This window comes from Schistocerca cancellata, chromosome 3 (genome assembly GCF_023864275.1).
Source record: "Schistocerca cancellata isolate TAMUIC-IGC-003103 chromosome 3, iqSchCanc2.1, whole genome shotgun sequence".
Lineage (NCBI taxonomy): Eukaryota > Metazoa > Arthropoda > Insecta > Orthoptera > Acrididae > Schistocerca > Schistocerca cancellata.
In genome coordinates, this window is record NC_064628.1 from 902,721,948 (window position 1) to 902,741,645 (window position 19,698).

General features: G+C 57.4%; 1 protein-coding gene across 1 annotated transcript; it reads left to right on the plus strand.

The window, feature by feature from the left end:
* Nucleotides 1–1,686: 1,686 nt before the first annotated feature.
* LOC126176642 (mucin-19-like) lies at nucleotides 1,687–19,200 on the plus strand. Its single transcript, XM_049923800.1, has 2 exons — nucleotides 1,687–13,958; nucleotides 19,197–19,200. Exons 1-2 carry the CDS (start codon nucleotides 1,687–1,689, stop codon nucleotides 19,198–19,200), a joined length of 12,276 nt encoding a protein of 4,091 aa, XP_049779757.1.
* The last annotated feature ends 498 nt before the right edge of the window (nucleotides 19,201–19,698 follow it).

The window sequence follows — 19,698 nt, forward strand, 5'->3', positions numbered from 1 at the left end:
CTACTAGGTCATTTATATATATTGTGAAAAGCAATGGTCCCATAACACTCATCTGTGGCACGCCAGAGATTACTTTAATGTCTGTAGAGGTCTCTCCAGTGATAACAACATGCTGTGTTCTGTTTGCTAAAATTTCTTCAATCCAGCCACACAGCTGGTCTGATATTCCGTAGGCTCTTACTTTGTTTATCAGGCGACAGTGCGGAACTGTATCGAACGCCTTCCGGAAGTCAAGAAAAATAGCATCTACCTGGGAGCCTGTATCTAATATTTTCTGGGTCTCATGAACAAATAAAGCGAGTTGGGTCTCACACAATCGCTGTTTCCGGAATCCATGTTGATTCCTACATAGTAGATTCTGAGTTTCCAAAAACGACATGATACTCGAGCAAAAAACATGTTCTAAAATTCTACAATGCTCATAAAATTTGTTTCATTTAAGTAGCTTTAATGCCTCCACATGTTTTGTGTGAAAACTGTTACTTTTCACCACGCCCTCGTCCTGAGGCCAGTATGTTTAATCGGCAGAAACTAGCACGCCGTTGAAGCTACTGTCGTTCGTGACAAGTAAACTGGCAGTGGCAAAGGTGCCATTCCTGGCCGAAAGAAGTCTGGTAGTAGCAAACGCTGGCCTTAATTTGCAGGAGAATTTTCTGAGACTGTACGAATGAAGGACAATGTGGTGTGCGTACTGTAAGGTCTTCAGTACACACGCCATCAGATTACTTGACTTGTCGCTCTGACGAAGTAGGCGAGTATCAGCAATATGTCTCGTGGCCTTATCGTGGCGTGTTTATCTACTGCCGTTAAGTCAGACAATAGAAATGCCACTTGCACGCTTAGAGTAGCAGATTGACGGTGACCAACTTTAAACAGAACTTGATTAATTTTCACACACATTTATTAAAATAAAAAAGCATAGACACTTGATTCTGGATGCTGTTTACAATTGACAATCTGAAGTTTCTTTGGTCTTGGTACGTTAATCTAATTCTCACGTATCTCTGATACTTGACAAAGTGTCTATACATTTATCGTTATGGCTATGTACAGGAATATGATGATCTTCTTAAGTACAGACTGAGACTTGACTATAGACTGGTACAGACTAATGCAGACTGACTAATCAGAGGTCTGTACACTCGTTATAATACATCGCGCGTTCAGGTATCACTGCAAGAGTGTGATCCGCGAGAAGAAAAGGTTCTACATTACCAGCACTCTCGTTGGATGCGTTACATATTAATATGCGGATCGGCGGAAGCAGAATTTTGTCCGTCTCTAAGGCAGCGCCATCTCATAGTGCGGAGACGGACGGACGGACGACCGCTGCGCCTGTGCTGTTGTGCTTAGCGGGGCGCGCTCTAGTGGGAAAGTTGTGTACGTGCTGACTATGCGGCACTATTTACACATCACACAACATTGTAGAGAAGTTAACCACGGCCTCTGGAAAAACCGGAACAGGGAGAATTGAAGCCGTTTGGATACACTGCTACAGATCAATGTTGAGAATAAGATGGAGGTGATAAAATAAGGAATGATGAGGTTCTCCTCGGAATCGTTGAGGAGAGGAACATGTGGGACATGCTGACAATAAGGGACGTGACGGTGGGGGGGACAGGGTTAAGACATCGAGGAATGACTCGAATGACTCGAATGACTCGAATGGTGCAGAGGCTGATAGCCATGCACAGAGGAGTGTCACCGGGAGTGTCACCGGGAGTGTCACCGGGAGTGTCACCGGGAGTGTCACCGGGAGTGTCACCGGGAGTGTCACCGGGAGTGTCACCGGGAGTGTCACCGGGAGTGTCACCGGGAGTGTCACCGGGAGTGTCACCGGGAGTGTCACCGGGAGTGTCACCGGGAGTGTCACCGGGAGTGTCACCGGGAGTGTCACCGGGAGTGTCACCGGGAGTGTCACCGGGAGTGTCACCGGGAGTGTCACCGGGAGTGTCACCGGGAGTGTCACCGGGAGTGTCACCGGGAGTGTCACCGGGAGTGTCACCGGGAGTGTCACCGGGAGTGTCACCGGGAGTGTCACCGGGAGTGTCACCGGGAGTGTCACCGGGAGTGTCACCGGGAGTGTCACCGGGAGTGTCACCGGGAGTGTCACCGGGAGTGTCACCGGGAGTGTCACCGGGAGTGTCACCGGGAGTGTCACCGGGAGTGTCACCGGGAGTGTCACCGGGAGTGTCACCGGGAGTGTCACCGGGAGTGTCACCGGGAGTGTCACCGGGAGTGTCACCGGGAGTGTCACCGGGAGTGTCACCGGGAGTGTCACCGGGAGTGTCACCGGGAGTGTCACCGGGAGTGTCACCGGGAGTGTCACCGGGAGTGTCACCGGGAGTGTCACCGGGAGTGTCACCGGGAGTGTCACCGGGAGTGTCACCGGGAGTGTCACCGGGAGTGTCACCGGGAGTGTCACCGGGAGTGTCACCGGGAGTGTCACCGGGAGTGTCACCGGGAGTGTCACCGGGAGTGTCACCGGGAGTGTCACCGGGAGTGTCACCGGGAGTGTCACCGGGAGTGTCACCGGGAGTGTCACCGGGAGTGTCACCGGGAGTGTCACCGGGAGTGTCACCGGGAGTGTCACCGGGAGTGTCACCGGGAGTGTCACCGGGAGTGTCACCGGGAGTGTCACCGGGAGTGTCACCGGGAGTGTCACCGGGAGTGTCACCGGGAGTGTCACCGGGAGTGTCACCGGGAGTGTCACCGGGAGTGTCACCGGGAGTGTCACCGGGAGTGTCACCGGGAGTGTCACCGGGAGTGTCACCGGGAGTGTCACCGGGAGTGTCACCGGGAGTGTCACCGGGAGTGTCACCGGGAGTGTCACCGGGAGTGTCACCGGGAGTGTCACCGGGAGTGTCACCGGGAGTGTCACCGGGAGTGTCACCGGGAGTGTCACCGGGAGTGTCACCGGGAGTGTCACCGGGAGTGTCACCGGGAGTGTCACCGGGAGTGTCACCGGGAGTGTCACCGGGAGTGTCACCGGGAGTGTCACCGGGAGTGTCACCGGGAGTGTCACCGGGAGTGTCACCGGGAGTGTCACCGGGAGTGTCACCGGGAGTGTCACCGGGAGTGTCACCGGGAGTGTCACCGGGAGTGTCACCGGGAGTGTCACCGGGAGTGTCACCGGGAGTGTCACCGGGAGTGTCACCGGGAGTGTCACCGGGAGTGTCACCGGGAGTGTCACCGGGAGTGTCACCGGGAGTGTCACCGGGAGTGTCACCGGGAGTGTCACCGGGAGTGTCACCGGGAGTGTCACCGGGAGTGTCACCGGGAGTGTCACCGGGAGTGTCACCGGGAGTGTCACCGGGAGTGTCACCGGGAGTGTCACCGGGAGTGTCACCGGGAGTGTCACCGGGAGTGTCACCGGGAGTGTCACCGGGAGTGTCACCGGGAGTGTCACCGGGAGTGTCACCGGGAGTGTCACCGGGAGTGTCACCGGGAGTGTCACCGGGAGTGTCACCGGGAGTGTCACCGGGAGTGTCACCGGGAGTGTCACCGGGAGTGTCACCGGGAGTGTCACCGGGAGTGTCACCGGGAGTGTCACCGGGAGTGTCACCGGGAGTGTCACCGGGAGTGTCACCGGGAGTGTCACCGGGAGTGTCACCGGGAGTGTCACCGGGAGTGTCACCGGGAGTGTCACCGGGAGTGTCACCGGGAGTGTCACCGGGAGTGTCACCGGGAGTGTCACCGGGAGTGTCACCGGGAGTGTCACCGGGAGTGTCACCGGGAGTGTCACCGGGAGTGTCACCGGGAGTGTCACCGGGAGTGTCACCGGGAGTGTCACCGGGAGTGTCACCGGGAGTGTCACCGGGAGTGTCACCGGGAGTGTCACCGGGAGTGTCACCGGGAGTGTCACCGGGAGTGTCACCGGGAGTGTCACCGGGAGTGTCACCGGGAGTGTCACCGGGAGTGTCACCGGGAGTGTCACCGGGAGTGTCACCGGGAGTGTCACCGGGAGTGTCACCGGGAGTGTCACCGGGAGTGTCACCGGGAGTGTCACCGGGAGTGTCACCGGGAGTGTCACCGGGAGTGTCACCGGGAGTGTCACCGGGAGTGTCACCGGGAGTGTCACCGGGAGTGTCACCGGGAGTGTCACCGGGAGTGTCACCGGGAGTGTCACCGGGAGTGTCACCGGGAGTGTCACCGGGAGTGTCACCGGGAGTGTCACCGGGAGTGTCACCGGGAGTGTCACCGGGAGTGTCACCGGGAGTGTCACCGGGAGTGTCACCGGGAGTGTCACCGGGAGTGTCACCGGGAGTGTCACCGGGAGTGTCACCGGGAGTGTCACCGGGAGTGTCACCGGGAGTGTCACCGGGAGTGTCACCGGGAGTGTCACCGGGAGTGTCACCGGGAGTGTCACCGGGAGTGTCACCGGGAGTGTCACCGGGAGTGTCACCGGGAGTGTCACCGGGAGTGTCACCGGGAGTGTCACCGGGAGTGTCACCGGGAGTGTCACCGGGAGTGTCACCGGGAGTGTCACCGGGAGTGTCACCGGGAGTGTCACCGGGAGTGTCACCGGGAGTGTCACCGGGAGTGTCACCGGGAGTGTCACCGGGAGTGTCACCGGGAGTGTCACCGGGAGTGTCACCGGGAGTGTCACCGGGAGTGTCACCGGGAGTGTCACCGGGAGTGTCACCGGGAGTGTCACCGGGAGTGTCACCGGGAGTGTCACCGGGAGTGTCACCGGGAGTGTCACCGGGAGTGTCACCGGGAGTGTCACCGGGAGTGTCACCGGGAGTGTCACCGGGAGTGTCACCGGGAGTGTCACCGGGAGTGTCACCGGGAGTGTCACCGGGAGTGTCACCGGGAGTGTCACCGGGAGTGTCACCGGGAGTGTCACCGGGAGTGTCACCGGGAGTGTCACCGGGAGTGTCACCGGGAGTGTCACCGGGAGTGTCACCGGGAGTGTCACCGGGAGTGTCACCGGGAGTGTCACCGGGAGTGTCACCGGGAGTGTCACCGGGAGTGTCACCGGGAGTGTCACCGGGAGTGTCACCGGGAGTGTCACCGGGAGTGTCACCGGGAGTGTCACCGGGAGTGTCACCGGGAGTGTCACCGGGAGTGTCACCGGGAGTGTCACCGGGAGTGTCACCGGGAGTGTCACCGGGAGTGTCACCGGGAGTGTCACCGGGAGTGTCACCGGGAGTGTCACCGGGAGTGTCACCGGGAGTGTCACCGGGAGTGTCACCGGGAGTGTCACCGGGAGTGTCACCGGGAGTGTCACCGGGAGTGTCACCGGGAGTGTCACCGGGAGTGTCACCGGGAGTGTCACCGGGAGTGTCACCGGGAGTGTCACCGGGAGTGTCACCGGGAGTGTCACCGGGAGTGTCACCGGGAGTGTCACCGGGAGTGTCACCGGGAGTGTCACCGGGAGTGTCACCGGGAGTGTCACCGGGAGTGTCACCGGGAGTGTCACCGGGAGTGTCACCGGGAGTGTCACCGGGAGTGTCACCGGGAGTGTCACCGGGAGTGTCACCGGGAGTGTCACCGGGAGTGTCACCGGGAGTGTCACCGGGAGTGTCACCGGGAGTGTCACCGGGAGTGTCACCGGGAGTGTCACCGGGAGTGTCACCGGGAGTGTCACCGGGAGTGTCACCGGGAGTGTCACCGGGAGTGTCACCGGGAGTGTCACCGGGAGTGTCACCGGGAGTGTCACCGGGAGTGTCACCGGGAGTGTCACCGGGAGTGTCACCGGGAGTGTCACCGGGAGTGTCACCGGGAGTGTCACCGGGAGTGTCACCGGGAGTGTCACCGGGAGTGTCACCGGGAGTGTCACCGGGAGTGTCACCGGGAGTGTCACCGGGAGTGTCACCGGGAGTGTCACCGGGAGTGTCACCGGGAGTGTCACCGGGAGTGTCACCGGGAGTGTCACCGGGAGTGTCACCGGGAGTGTCACCGGGAGTGTCACCGGGAGTGTCACCGGGAGTGTCACCGGGAGTGTCACCGGGAGTGTCACCGGGAGTGTCACCGGGAGTGTCACCGGGAGTGTCACCGGGAGTGTCACCGGGAGTGTCACCGGGAGTGTCACCGGGAGTGTCACCGGGAGTGTCACCGGGAGTGTCACCGGGAGTGTCACCGGGAGTGTCACCGGGAGTGTCACCGGGAGTGTCACCGGGAGTGTCACCGGGAGTGTCACCGGGAGTGTCACCGGGAGTGTCACCGGGAGTGTCACCGGGAGTGTCACCGGGAGTGTCACCGGGAGTGTCACCGGGAGTGTCACCGGGAGTGTCACCGGGAGTGTCACCGGGAGTGTCACCGGGAGTGTCACCGGGAGTGTCACCGGGAGTGTCACCGGGAGTGTCACCGGGAGTGTCACCGGGAGTGTCACCGGGAGTGTCACCGGGAGTGTCACCGGGAGTGTCACCGGGAGTGTCACCGGGAGTGTCACCGGGAGTGTCACCGGGAGTGTCACCGGGAGTGTCACCGGGAGTGTCACCGGGAGTGTCACCGGGAGTGTCACCGGGAGTGTCACCGGGAGTGTCACCGGGAGTGTCACCGGGAGTGTCACCGGGAGTGTCACCGGGAGTGTCACCGGGAGTGTCACCGGGAGTGTCACCGGGAGTGTCACCGGGAGTGTCACCGGGAGTGTCACCGGGAGTGTCACCGGGAGTGTCACCGGGAGTGTCACCGGGAGTGTCACCGGGAGTGTCACCGGGAGTGTCACCGGGAGTGTCACCGGGAGTGTCACCGGGAGTGTCACCGGGAGTGTCACCGGGAGTGTCACCGGGAGTGTCACCGGGAGTGTCACCGGGAGTGTCACCGGGAGTGTCACCGGGAGTGTCACCGGGAGTGTCACCGGGAGTGTCACCGGGAGTGTCACCGGGAGTGTCACCGGGAGTGTCACCGGGAGTGTCACCGGGAGTGTCACCGGGAGTGTCACCGGGAGTGTCACCGGGAGTGTCACCGGGAGTGTCACCGGGAGTGTCACCGGGAGTGTCACCGGGAGTGTCACCGGGAGTGTCACCGGGAGTGTCACCGGGAGTGTCACCGGGAGTGTCACCGGGAGTGTCACCGGGAGTGTCACCGGGAGTGTCACCGGGAGTGTCACCGGGAGTGTCACCGGGAGTGTCACCGGGAGTGTCACCGGGAGTGTCACCGGGAGTGTCACCGGGAGTGTCACCGGGAGTGTCACCGGGAGTGTCACCGGGAGTGTCACCGGGAGTGTCACCGGGAGTGTCACCGGGAGTGTCACCGGGAGTGTCACCGGGAGTGTCACCGGGAGTGTCACCGGGAGTGTCACCGGGAGTGTCACCGGGAGTGTCACCGGGAGTGTCACCGGGAGTGTCACCGGGAGTGTCACCGGGAGTGTCACCGGGAGTGTCACCGGGAGTGTCACCGGGAGTGTCACCGGGAGTGTCACCGGGAGTGTCACCGGGAGTGTCACCGGGAGTGTCACCGGGAGTGTCACCGGGAGTGTCACCGGGAGTGTCACCGGGAGTGTCACCGGGAGTGTCACCGGGAGTGTCACCGGGAGTGTCACCGGGAGTGTCACCGGGAGTGTCACCGGGAGTGTCACCGGGAGTGTCACCGGGAGTGTCACCGGGAGTGTCACCGGGAGTGTCACCGGGAGTGTCACCGGGAGTGTCACCGGGAGTGTCACCGGGAGTGTCACCGGGAGTGTCACCGGGAGTGTCACCGGGAGTGTCACCGGGAGTGTCACCGGGAGTGTCACCGGGAGTGTCACCGGGAGTGTCACCGGGAGTGTCACCGGGAGTGTCACCGGGAGTGTCACCGGGAGTGTCACCGGGAGTGTCACCGGGAGTGTCACCGGGAGTGTCACCGGGAGTGTCACCGGGAGTGTCACCGGGAGTGTCACCGGGAGTGTCACCGGGAGTGTCACCGGGAGTGTCACCGGGAGTGTCACCGGGAGTGTCACCGGGAGTGTCACCGGGAGTGTCACCGGGAGTGTCACCGGGAGTGTCACCGGGAGTGTCACCGGGAGTGTCACCGGGAGTGTCACCGGGAGTGTCACCGGGAGTGTCACCGGGAGTGTCACCGGGAGTGTCACCGGGAGTGTCACCGGGAGTGTCACCGGGAGTGTCACCGGGAGTGTCACCGGGAGTGTCACCGGGAGTGTCACCGGGAGTGTCACCGGGAGTGTCACCGGGAGTGTCACCGGGAGTGTCACCGGGAGTGTCACCGGGAGTGTCACCGGGAGTGTCACCGGGAGTGTCACCGGGAGTGTCACCGGGAGTGTCACCGGGAGTGTCACCGGGAGTGTCACCGGGAGTGTCACCGGGAGTGTCACCGGGAGTGTCACCGGGAGTGTCACCGGGAGTGTCACCGGGAGTGTCACCGGGAGTGTCACCGGGAGTGTCACCGGGAGTGTCACCGGGAGTGTCACCGGGAGTGTCACCGGGAGTGTCACCGGGAGTGTCACCGGGAGTGTCACCGGGAGTGTCACCGGGAGTGTCACCGGGAGTGTCACCGGGAGTGTCACCGGGAGTGTCACCGGGAGTGTCACCGGGAGTGTCACCGGGAGTGTCACCGGGAGTGTCACCGGGAGTGTCACCGGGAGTGTCACCGGGAGTGTCACCGGGAGTGTCACCGGGAGTGTCACCGGGAGTGTCACCGGGAGTGTCACCGGGAGTGTCACCGGGAGTGTCACCGGGAGTGTCACCGGGAGTGTCACCGGGAGTGTCACCGGGAGTGTCACCGGGAGTGTCACCGGGAGTGTCACCGGGAGTGTCACCGGGAGTGTCACCGGGAGTGTCACCGGGAGTGTCACCGGGAGTGTCACCGGGAGTGTCACCGGGAGTGTCACCGGGAGTGTCACCGGGAGTGTCACCGGGAGTGTCACCGGGAGTGTCACCGGGAGTGTCACCGGGAGTGTCACCGGGAGTGTCACCGGGAGTGTCACCGGGAGTGTCACCGGGAGTGTCACCGGGAGTGTCACCGGGAGTGTCACCGGGAGTGTCACCGGGAGTGTCACCGGGAGTGTCACCGGGAGTGTCACCGGGAGTGTCACCGGGAGTGTCACCGGGAGTGTCACCGGGAGTGTCACCGGGAGTGTCACCGGGAGTGTCACCGGGAGTGTCACCGGGAGTGTCACCGGGAGTGTCACCGGGAGTGTCACCGGGAGTGTCACCGGGAGTGTCACCGGGAGTGTCACCGGGAGTGTCACCGGGAGTGTCACCGGGAGTGTCACCGGGAGTGTCACCGGGAGTGTCACCGGGAGTGTCACCGGGAGTGTCACCGGGAGTGTCACCGGGAGTGTCACCGGGAGTGTCACCGGGAGTGTCACCGGGAGTGTCACCGGGAGTGTCACCGGGAGTGTCACCGGGAGTGTCACCGGGAGTGTCACCGGGAGTGTCACCGGGAGTGTCACCGGGAGTGTCACCGGGAGTGTCACCGGGAGTGTCACCGGGAGTGTCACCGGGAGTGTCACCGGGAGTGTCACCGGGAGTGTCACCGGGAGTGTCACCGGGAGTGTCACCGGGAGTGTCACCGGGAGTGTCACCGGGAGTGTCACCGGGAGTGTCACCGGGAGTGTCACCGGGAGTGTCACCGGGAGTGTCACCGGGAGTGTCACCGGGAGTGTCACCGGGAGTGTCACCGGGAGTGTCACCGGGAGTGTCACCGGGAGTGTCACCGGGAGTGTCACCGGGAGTGTCACCGGGAGTGTCACCGGGAGTGTCACCGGGAGTGTCACCGGGAGTGTCACCGGGAGTGTCACCGGGAGTGTCACCGGGAGTGTCACCGGGAGTGTCACCGGGAGTGTCACCGGGAGTGTCACCGGGAGTGTCACCGGGAGTGTCACCGGGAGTGTCACCGGGAGTGTCACCGGGAGTGTCACCGGGAGTGTCACCGGGAGTGTCACCGGGAGTGTCACCGGGAGTGTCACCGGGAGTGTCACCGGGAGTGTCACCGGGAGTGTCACCGGGAGTGTCACCGGGAGTGTCACCGGGAGTGTCACCGGGAGTGTCACCGGGAGTGTCACCGGGAGTGTCACCGGGAGTGTCACCGGGAGTGTCACCGGGAGTGTCACCGGGAGTGTCACCGGGAGTGTCACCGGGAGTGTCACCGGGAGTGTCACCGGGAGTGTCACCGGGAGTGTCACCGGGAGTGTCACCGGGAGTGTCACCGGGAGTGTCACCGGGAGTGTCACCGGGAGTGTCACCGGGAGTGTCACCGGGAGTGTCACCGGGAGTGTCACCGGGAGTGTCACCGGGAGTGTCACCGGGAGTGTCACCGGGAGTGTCACCGGGAGTGTCACCGGGAGTGTCACCGGGAGTGTCACCGGGAGTGTCACCGGGAGTGTCACCGGGAGTGTCACCGGGAGTGTCACCGGGAGTGTCACCGGGAGTGTCACCGGGAGTGTCACCGGGAGTGTCACCGGGAGTGTCACCGGGAGTGTCACCGGGAGTGTCACCGGGAGTGTCACCGGGAGTGTCACCGGGAGTGTCACCGGGAGTGTCACCGGGAGTGTCACCGGGAGTGTCACCGGGAGTGTCACCGGGAGTGTCACCGGGAGTGTCACCGGGAGTGTCACCGGGAGTGTCACCGGGAGTGTCACCGGGAGTGTCACCGGGAGTGTCACCGGGAGTGTCACCGGGAGTGTCACCGGGAGTGTCACCGGGAGTGTCACCGGGAGTGTCACCGGGAGTGTCACCGGGAGTGTCACCGGGAGTGTCACCGGGAGTGTCACCGGGAGTGTCACCGGGAGTGTCACCGGGAGTGTCACCGGGAGTGTCACCGGGAGTGTCACCGGGAGTGTCACCGGGAGTGTCACCGGGAGTGTCACCGGGAGTGTCACCGGGAGTGTCACCGGGAGTGTCACCGGGAGTGTCACCGGGAGTGTCACCGGGAGTGTCACCGGGAGTGTCACCGGGAGTGTCACCGGGAGTGTCACCGGGAGTGTCACCGGGAGTGTCACCGGGAGTGTCACCGGGAGTGTCACCGGGAGTGTCACCGGGAGTGTCACCGGGAGTGTCACCGGGAGTGTCACCGGGAGTGTCACCGGGAGTGTCACCGGGAGTGTCACCGGGAGTGTCACCGGGAGTGTCACCGGGAGTGTCACCGGGAGTGTCACCGGGAGTGTCACCGGGAGTGTCACCGGGAGTGTCACCGGGAGTGTCACCGGGAGTGTCACCGGGAGTGTCACCGGGAGTGTCACCGGGAGTGTCACCGGGAGTGTCACCGGGAGTGTCACCGGGAGTGTCACCGGGAGTGTCACCGGGAGTGTCACCGGGAGTGTCACCGGGAGTGTCACCGGGAGTGTCACCGGGAGTGTCACCGGGAGTGTCACCGGGAGTGTCACCGGGAGTGTCACCGGGAGTGTCACCGGGAGTGTCACCGGGAGTGTCACCGGGAGTGTCACCGGGAGTGTCACCGGGAGTGTCACCGGGAGTGTCACCGGGAGTGTCACCGGGAGTGTCACCGGGAGTGTCACCGGGAGTGTCACCGGGAGTGTCACCGGGAGTGTCACCGGGAGTGTCACCGGGAGTGTCACCGGGAGTGTCACCGGGAGTGTCACCGGGAGTGTCACCGGGAGTGTCACCGGGAGTGTCACCGGGAGTGTCACCGGGAGTGTCACCGGGAGTGTCACCGGGAGTGTCACCGGGAGTGTCACCGGGAGTGTCACCGGGAGTGTCACCGGGAGTGTCACCGGGAGTGTCACCGGGAGTGTCACCGGGAGTGTCACCGGGAGTGTCACCGGGAGTGTCACCGGGAGTGTCACCGGGAGTGTCACCGGGAGTGTCACCGGGAGTGTCACCGGGAGTGTCACCGGGAGTGTCACCGGGAGTGTCACCGGGAGTGTCACCGGGAGTGTCACCGGGAGTGTCACCGGGAGTGTCACCGGGAGTGTCACCGGGAGTGTCACCGGGAGTGTCACCGGGAGTGTCACCGGGAGTGTCACCGGGAGTGTCACCGGGAGTGTCACCGGGAGTGTCACCGGGAGTGTCACCGGGAGTGTCACCGGGAGTGTCACCGGGAGTGTCACCGGGAGTGTCACCGGGAGTGTCACCGGGAGTGTCACCGGGAGTGTCACCGGGAGTGTCACCGGGAGTGTCACCGGGAGTGTCACCGGGAGTGTCACCGGGAGTGTCACCGGGAGTGTCACCGGGAGTGTCACCGGGAGTGTCACCGGGAGTGTCACCGGGAGTGTCACCGGGAGTGTCACCGGGAGTGTCACCGGGAGTGTCACCGGGAGTGTCACCGGGAGTGTCACCGGGAGTGTCACCGGGAGTGTCACCGGGAGTGTCACCGGGAGTGTCACCGGGAGTGTCACCGGGAGTGTCACCGGGAGTGTCACCGGGAGTGTCACCGGGAGTGTCACCGGGAGTGTCACCGGGAGTGTCACCGGGAGTGTCACCGGGAGTGTCACCGGGAGTGTCACCGGGAGTGTCACCGGGAGTGTCACCGGGAGTGTCACCGGGAGTGTCACCGGGAGTGTCACCGGGAGTGTCACCGGGAGTGTCACCGGGAGTGTCACCGGGAGTGTCACCGGGAGTGTCACCGGGAGTGTCACCGGGAGTGTCACCGGGAGTGTCACCGGGAGTGTCACCGGGAGTGTCACCGGGAGTGTCACCGGGAGTGTCACCGGGAGTGTCACCGGGAGTGTCACCGGGAGTGTCACCGGGAGTGTCACCGGGAGTGTCACCGGGAGTGTCACCGGGAGTGTCACCGGGAGTGTCACCGGGAGTGTCACCGGGAGTGTCACCGGGAGTGTCACCGGGAGTGTCACCGGGAGTGTCACCGGGAGTGTCACCGGGAGTGTCACCGGGAGTGTCACCGGGAGTGTCACCGGGAGTGTCACCGGGAGTGTCACCGGGAGTGTCACCGGGAGTGTCACCGGGAGTGTCACCGGGAGTGTCACCGGGAGTGTCACCGGGAGTGTCACCGGGAGTGTCACCGGGAGTGTCACCGGGAGTGTCACCGGGAGTGTCACCGGGAGTGTCACCGGGAGTGTCACCGGGAGTGTCACCGGGAGTGTCACCGGGAGTGTCACCGGGAGTGTCACCGGGAGTGTCACCGGGAGTGTCACCGGGAGTGTCACCGGGAGTGTCACCGGGAGTGTCACCGGGAGTGTCACCGGGAGTGTCACCGGGAGTGTCACCGGGAGTGTCACCGGGAGTGTCACCGGGAGTGTCACCGGGAGTGTCACCGGGAGTGTCACCGGGAGTGTCACCGGGAGTGTCACCGGGAGTGTCACCGGGAGTGTCACCGGGAGTGTCACCGGGAGTGTCACCGGGAGTGTCACCGGGAGTGTCACCGGGAGTGTCACCGGGAGTGTCACCGGGAGTGTCACCGGGAGTGTCACCGGGAGTGTCACCGGGAGTGTCACCGGGAGTGTCACCGGGAGTGTCACCGGGAGTGTCACCGGGAGTGTCACCGGGAGTGTCACCGGGAGTGTCACCGGGAGTGTCACCGGGAGTGTCACCGGGAGTGTCACCGGGAGTGTCACCGGGAGTGTCACCGGGAGTGTCACCGGGAGTGTCACCGGGAGTGTCACCGGGAGTGTCACCGGGAGTGTCACCGGGAGTGTCACCGGGAGTGTCACCGGGAGTGTCACCGGGAGTGTCACCGGGAGTGTCACCGGGAGTGTCACCGGGAGTGTCACCGGGAGTGTCACCGGGAGTGTCACCGGGAGTGTCACCGGGAGTGTCACCGGGAGTGTCACCGGGAGTGTCACCGGGAGTGTCACCGGGAGTGTCACCGGGAGTGTCACCGGGAGTGTCACCGGGAGTGTCACCGGGAGTGTCACCGGGAGTGTCACCGGGAGTGTCACCGGGAGTGTCACCGGGAGTGTCACCGGGAGTGTCACCGGGAGTGTCACCGGGAGTGTCACCGGGAGTGTCACCGGGAGTGTCACCGGGAGTGTCACCGGGAGTGTCACCGGGAGTGTCACCGGGAGTGTCACCGGGAGTGTCACCGGGAGTGTCACCGGGAGTGTCACCGGGAGTGTCACCGGGAGTGTCACCGGGAGTGTCACCGGGAGTGTCACCGCATTTGAAGCTAGCCTTAGAGGGATTCTACAGCCCACAACATAAATTTCGTGTACGGGCAGTGCTATTAAAAACACGAGCATAACGACTATGTTACTGAAACTCTGCATAAAAGTGGTCTTGAGTCTACAGGCACACATGGCTCGCTGATAGGACTAAGATTTCTGGTAGAAATGCTGTTCTCCATTTGGAATCAACTCTATCCATTCAACCACGTACTTGAGCTGTAGAGACACCTTTTAATGATTACGGCATGGGTGAATCGTGTTCGTGGGCTACTCATATCTCGAAATGAGTCACCTTTATGGAACTTAGCGCTGGAGTTTTTGCTGTTTGGGATCCTTAGCATATGGCTTTTTTTTTTTTTTTTTTTTTTTTTTTTTTTTGAGACGATACTGTGCATCTTGTAACTGTTCCTCAATCTCTGCCCTCTCGCTGCAGCTTCATCCATGTGATCGTTCCAGTTTAAGTCTGACTGAACGGAAGTCAGTCAGCGTTATATTCTGCATCCCGTGGAGAAACATGACTGACTGTAAAAAATGTGTGTGAAATCTTAGGGACTGATGATCTTAGCAGTTAAGTCCCATAAGCTTACACACTACTTAGCTTAAATTATCCTAAGGACGAACACACACACACACACACACACACACACACACACACACACACCCATGCCCGAGGGAGGACTCGAACCTCCGCCAGGACCAGCCGCACAGAGGAGGGACTGAGTTAATGCGTCAGGACCACGTTTTGACTCCTCGGTGGAAATGGGAACATGTTGTCATAGCTCCACCAGTCGTGTACAATGTGTAAGGCCAGCATCGAACGAAGCTTTCCCCTGCATCACGAGGTAGCAGAAAACATAATTATTACGAGCAGTTATGGTGGTGTTTCTTGTTGGGAAAATAAGGAAGACCACACATCACACGGCGTTGGAGGAGGACGAGAATTTTGCCAGTGCATTGCGATACAACTCTAAACTACATACAGGTACAGAAGTCTGAAGAGATCTGCGTCTCTCAGGGAGCATTCACGTCTATACCAAAACATTCTCTCCCACCTCAGTATGTTGTACCATCCAACAAAGTTTCTAGGTTTTCTATCATCGCTATTTTATATCATCTGTTAGGGCCCTGGTAATATCTTATCGATTTCTCTGTCTCCTGATACATATGAAACAAATACAGTCTGCTTTCCAGCATTGATCATATGTGGCAATCCTATTGAATATGCAAGTATTGGTTGATTGGAGCACGAGGTTCGTGATCCAAGTTGCTTCCAAAGACCAGTGTAAAATTTCATCACTTGTACTGTAGAAGGATCACATCCAACAGACTATCACATGAGATGGCTCTTGTATTCTTCCTCCATAACCAGTTTAATACATTGTTTTTGTTCCAGTTGTAACACATCCAATCAGTGGACACCGCCATACACTTTGTTTTTTCTACCAAGACTTAATGTCAGCTTAGCAGCAGCTGAAACAGACCTCTAACATGTTTCGATCCTTTGGCTCTCAAAGAAGACCGAGGATCGCATGGAGTAAACCATACAGCTGCCACAACAGGCTGGAAGAAATAAAACACAGAGGTGATGTTTCTCATTGACAAAAATGTGGAAGATATCGCAACATATGGAAACTGGAAGAGTTTGCAGTATTTTAGAGCACTTCCAACAGCTATTCGAAGGTCATGCATGACGTGTACAGTCACTCTCATCTTCCCCATCGACAGGGTGTTCCATTTCGAAGAGCATTGTTCCTTCATTTTGCAGTCATGTACTTGATTACTTTTCCAGTGTTGACCATCGCCGGAAGGTGCTGTTCACAAACAACACGCGTGAGGTAGTAAAAATAAAAACGTCGCAGCAGCGTATGGAAATAGGAGTAGTCTGCAGCATTGCGGAACGCTTCCAAACAACTGGTTCAAGGTGATGACCTCTACATTTAATCGCATGCTCCACAGCGACAAGTAGCACATATCCAGTGATGTCAGCCGATCATTATGCGGTGATCAAAGCATACCCAGTGGATGGTCAGGATGGAAAAGAGACCATTGATATAGGACGATGTACTGTAATACACACTGCAGTCGATAGTGAGAGCAGTTCTAGCATAGCAGTTTTACCTGTTGCGTAATTTCAGTTCCAGTCAATGACACGGTAGAGCACTTCCCAGTTTATGCATCATCGCTACATCACCCCTCCACTACTATGTTGCAAGTGCCATATACTAAGTAGCGAATGCAGCTAGATGACTGGTGTATGTCGTCGACGGGATGCACTGTACAAAGAATACAAAGCAGCGTCCTATACCGATAAAAATAGGTTATCTACATATTTCCAGCACATCAATCATAGTGCACAATTTACGGTTATGACTGTGGCGCCCATACACACAGGGAAAGATCACCAGAGTATTGTCGCCTTCGTAGGATAAAGTCGGAGATTGACAATTCCCTCCCACATTGTCCTTGACCAATCCTTCCTGCAACACTGGTCTTACCCACGGCACCCATGCAAAGGCACAAGATCTCCCCGTATGTGTGCGTGTTATGGAGGGTCGCACCTCTTATTCGTGTATAATAGACTTGAAAGTGTTGCATTGCTATGCGGTCCAGACACATGGAGTTCGAAACATTTCATGTAAATCAACTGTGCAATCATTTCTGAAGAATTATTCCACCATCTGGACTCCGTACCCGGGAGTTACCGGCATGAGAGAAATGATCAGAGAGCATAAAAGCACACTTTAATGATTAATACTTCTGATAATGCATGGCTTTAACAGTATAGCAGTTTTAGGTGCAGAACCGCGTAGTCACGTGGAATGCAATGCTCTTAATACTGTAACGGAGTATATATTTTTCCAACATCCGACATGACAACCACCCCGGAAGTATGTTACCCCATTCACTATGGTGACAAATTTTAAAATATATTGTATATACAGTCATATTGCCGGCATGCCCATGTGTTGTAAGACTTTATACGAGGATATCTGCCTCCCCTATACACATGCCTTTTAAACAAAAACCCTAAGAATTCCCCTCCTCCTGATGTTCTACATGCACGCATTTGCATAGAAAGGTCATGAAAAGTATAGTAACACTCGACTCATACCTTGATGAGACCGAGAGTGTGATGCAGATTAGAAACTCGTAGTCTGGAAACAAATCCGTGTACTGCTGTGACACATGCGAGAGCTTGTCTGCAGACTCATGTAGCCACCCACTTGATGGAAACTCGAAGTCTGACACATTTCTATATGTTCATCTGACTTCCCCTGTATCTTGTAGGGATCTGCAACAGGGAGCGGACAAGTGTACAGAAGTGATTTCTGCTGCCACTGATATTCTTTCTTTCCATGTGTATGTGCTCTTATCGCTTACCATATGAGCATCGCTACTTTTGTTTACACCGCCCAACTCTGACAGGCCCCCACAACCGTGTCAGAACATCTCCAAACTGTAGGTTTCGGGTATTTTTTTATCCTAGTAATAAGTTATTCGGTAGTTGACAATGCGTCGACTGCACGTAGCGTCCTGTACCACGAGAGTTTGCCTTCCCCAAACCTGCAGACTGCACATCCCTGGTAGCGTAATTTATAGACGAATACTTAGCATGTTATGCATTCGAACTGTTGTGGATTGGCGGGAGAGCCAACACTGTATTATTACAGGAAGCCGAAAGGCACGCGTTTTAGCTCACGCAGGCTGGCGTGAGGTCTGGAACAGGACAAGGAATTTAGACTTTAGAAAAACGGACGTAGCTGGTGGAATACTTAACTTTAATCCATTAATGATGAGCGTCGCTCTTGACTGTACATGACTCAGTATCAATAGTAACTGGTAATGGCGCCTTGCTAGGTCGTAGCAAATGACGTAGCTGAAAGGCTATGCTAACTATCGGTTCGGCAAATGAGAGCGTATTTTGTCAGTGAACCATCGCTAGCAAAGTCGGTTGTACAACTGGGGCGAGCGCTAGGAAGTCTCTCTAGACTAGACCTGCCGTGTGGCGGCGCTCGGTCTGCAATCACTGACAGTAGCGACACGCGGGTCCGACGTATACTAACGGACCGCGGCCGATTTAAAGGCTACCACCTAGCAAGTGTGGTGTCTGGCGGTGACACCACAATTTGTATACTTCTTGGCGACAATATTCTGGACTTTGTTTATGATTCAACACTTCATATAGTAGCAATAGGAAGCGTAGATATTACTATATGAAGTGTTGAATCATAAACAAAAGTATGTTTACCTGACGCATTAATACACACATTGTAGATACGTTAATCGAAATGGTCAGTACTCACACACCCTTTCATTAGTTACAGATACAAGAAGATGCGTTAAAGTAAAGTGAGAAAGACGTGACAACTGTGAAATTTTATGTTGATTACGCCTGACTCATTATTCGTCTATATCGTACGTTGATACATACAGAAAAGTCGTCAAACGATAAAGACACGAATTATTCAGATTGTATACTAGTATGTAACATACCAGTCCGTCGTTATCTGCAGGAAATCCCAACGTCTAACGCAAGTCCTTGTGTCCTTAAATATGTAGCATTTCTGGTTGACACATGAGAACACATCAATTTGGATGTTACCAGCCAGCAGCTAACGCAGGTACAATTTGACCTATGTGATACCCAGAAGGTTTAATGTAGCCAGGGGATTTCTTGATTTCGAATATCGGAGAGGTGATTTCAATAGCTTACGAACAAGACAGATCTCCGAAAACAGTGGACAGAACCAGGTAATTGTAACCCCTTTAATTTTGATTAGATAGAAACATGACCCAGCAGGAATTACCAAGGGCATATTCCTAAGTATGTGTAACAAGGTAGAGTCGGTGTTTTTCCTGACGAGTGTTATTTTGTCTAAGAAAATGTCACATTCAGTAAAATAAATTAAAAATTATTCCTATTCGCCAGTTGGAAACAAGTATTTCGAATTAAAAATTATTCCTATTCACCAGTTCGAAACAAGTATTTCTAAAAGTTGACCTTAATTTAAAAACATATTCCAATCTGGAAAACTTCGCTAAATATTTCCAGATGGGGAACCATCTGATTACTACCATGTCAGCTGCCATTTAACTGACTGTGGCTGTGGATCCTACCTCAAACTATCAACACTTCTTTCTGTGGTAGGGAATAAAAATTATAAATAGACGATAATTTCAAATTTTCACTTTGTCCCATTTCCTTAACTGCAAAATATTTCTTTTACAGGTAGAGCCATGGTTACATCGTGACTCATAGATTAGACCGCATACACAGACTGAGTTACTATTTACTGCTAGTCTTATTTAAATTAAGCTTCGCTAGGCTTCCGTTGTGATGAGTACAATTAACCATATATTTTCCTTCAGGTGAAATGATGCCGAGTACCCTCCATCATTACTCAGATAACTACTAATCAAACTAAAGAAATGGCTAGTGAACAAGTAGTAACGTCTTACATGTCTTTACAAAGATGTCATAAGTTTTGTATGTGTTTCTTTCAATACATACTGGGATTTTGTTGGCTGCGCTCACTTCCTTATCCTGACTACCTGGTGTCGGCGTTTCTTCAGGATGAACTCTTATGAATAAAATTATAAATACTTAATTTATTTCAATTTTAAATCGTTTTTACACAAATTATTCATACAAGAAACTACGCATGTAGCTGCCATCCAAAACTGTTGTATAATTAAAGTAAACATAATTTGATTAAAACACATACATGATT

What these genes read in the sequence shown, in the direction of transcription:
- LOC126176642 (XM_049923800.1), top strand. Translation starts at nt 1,687, where the DNA reads ATGCACAGAGGAGTGTCACCGGGAGTGTCACCGGGAGTGTCACCGGGA.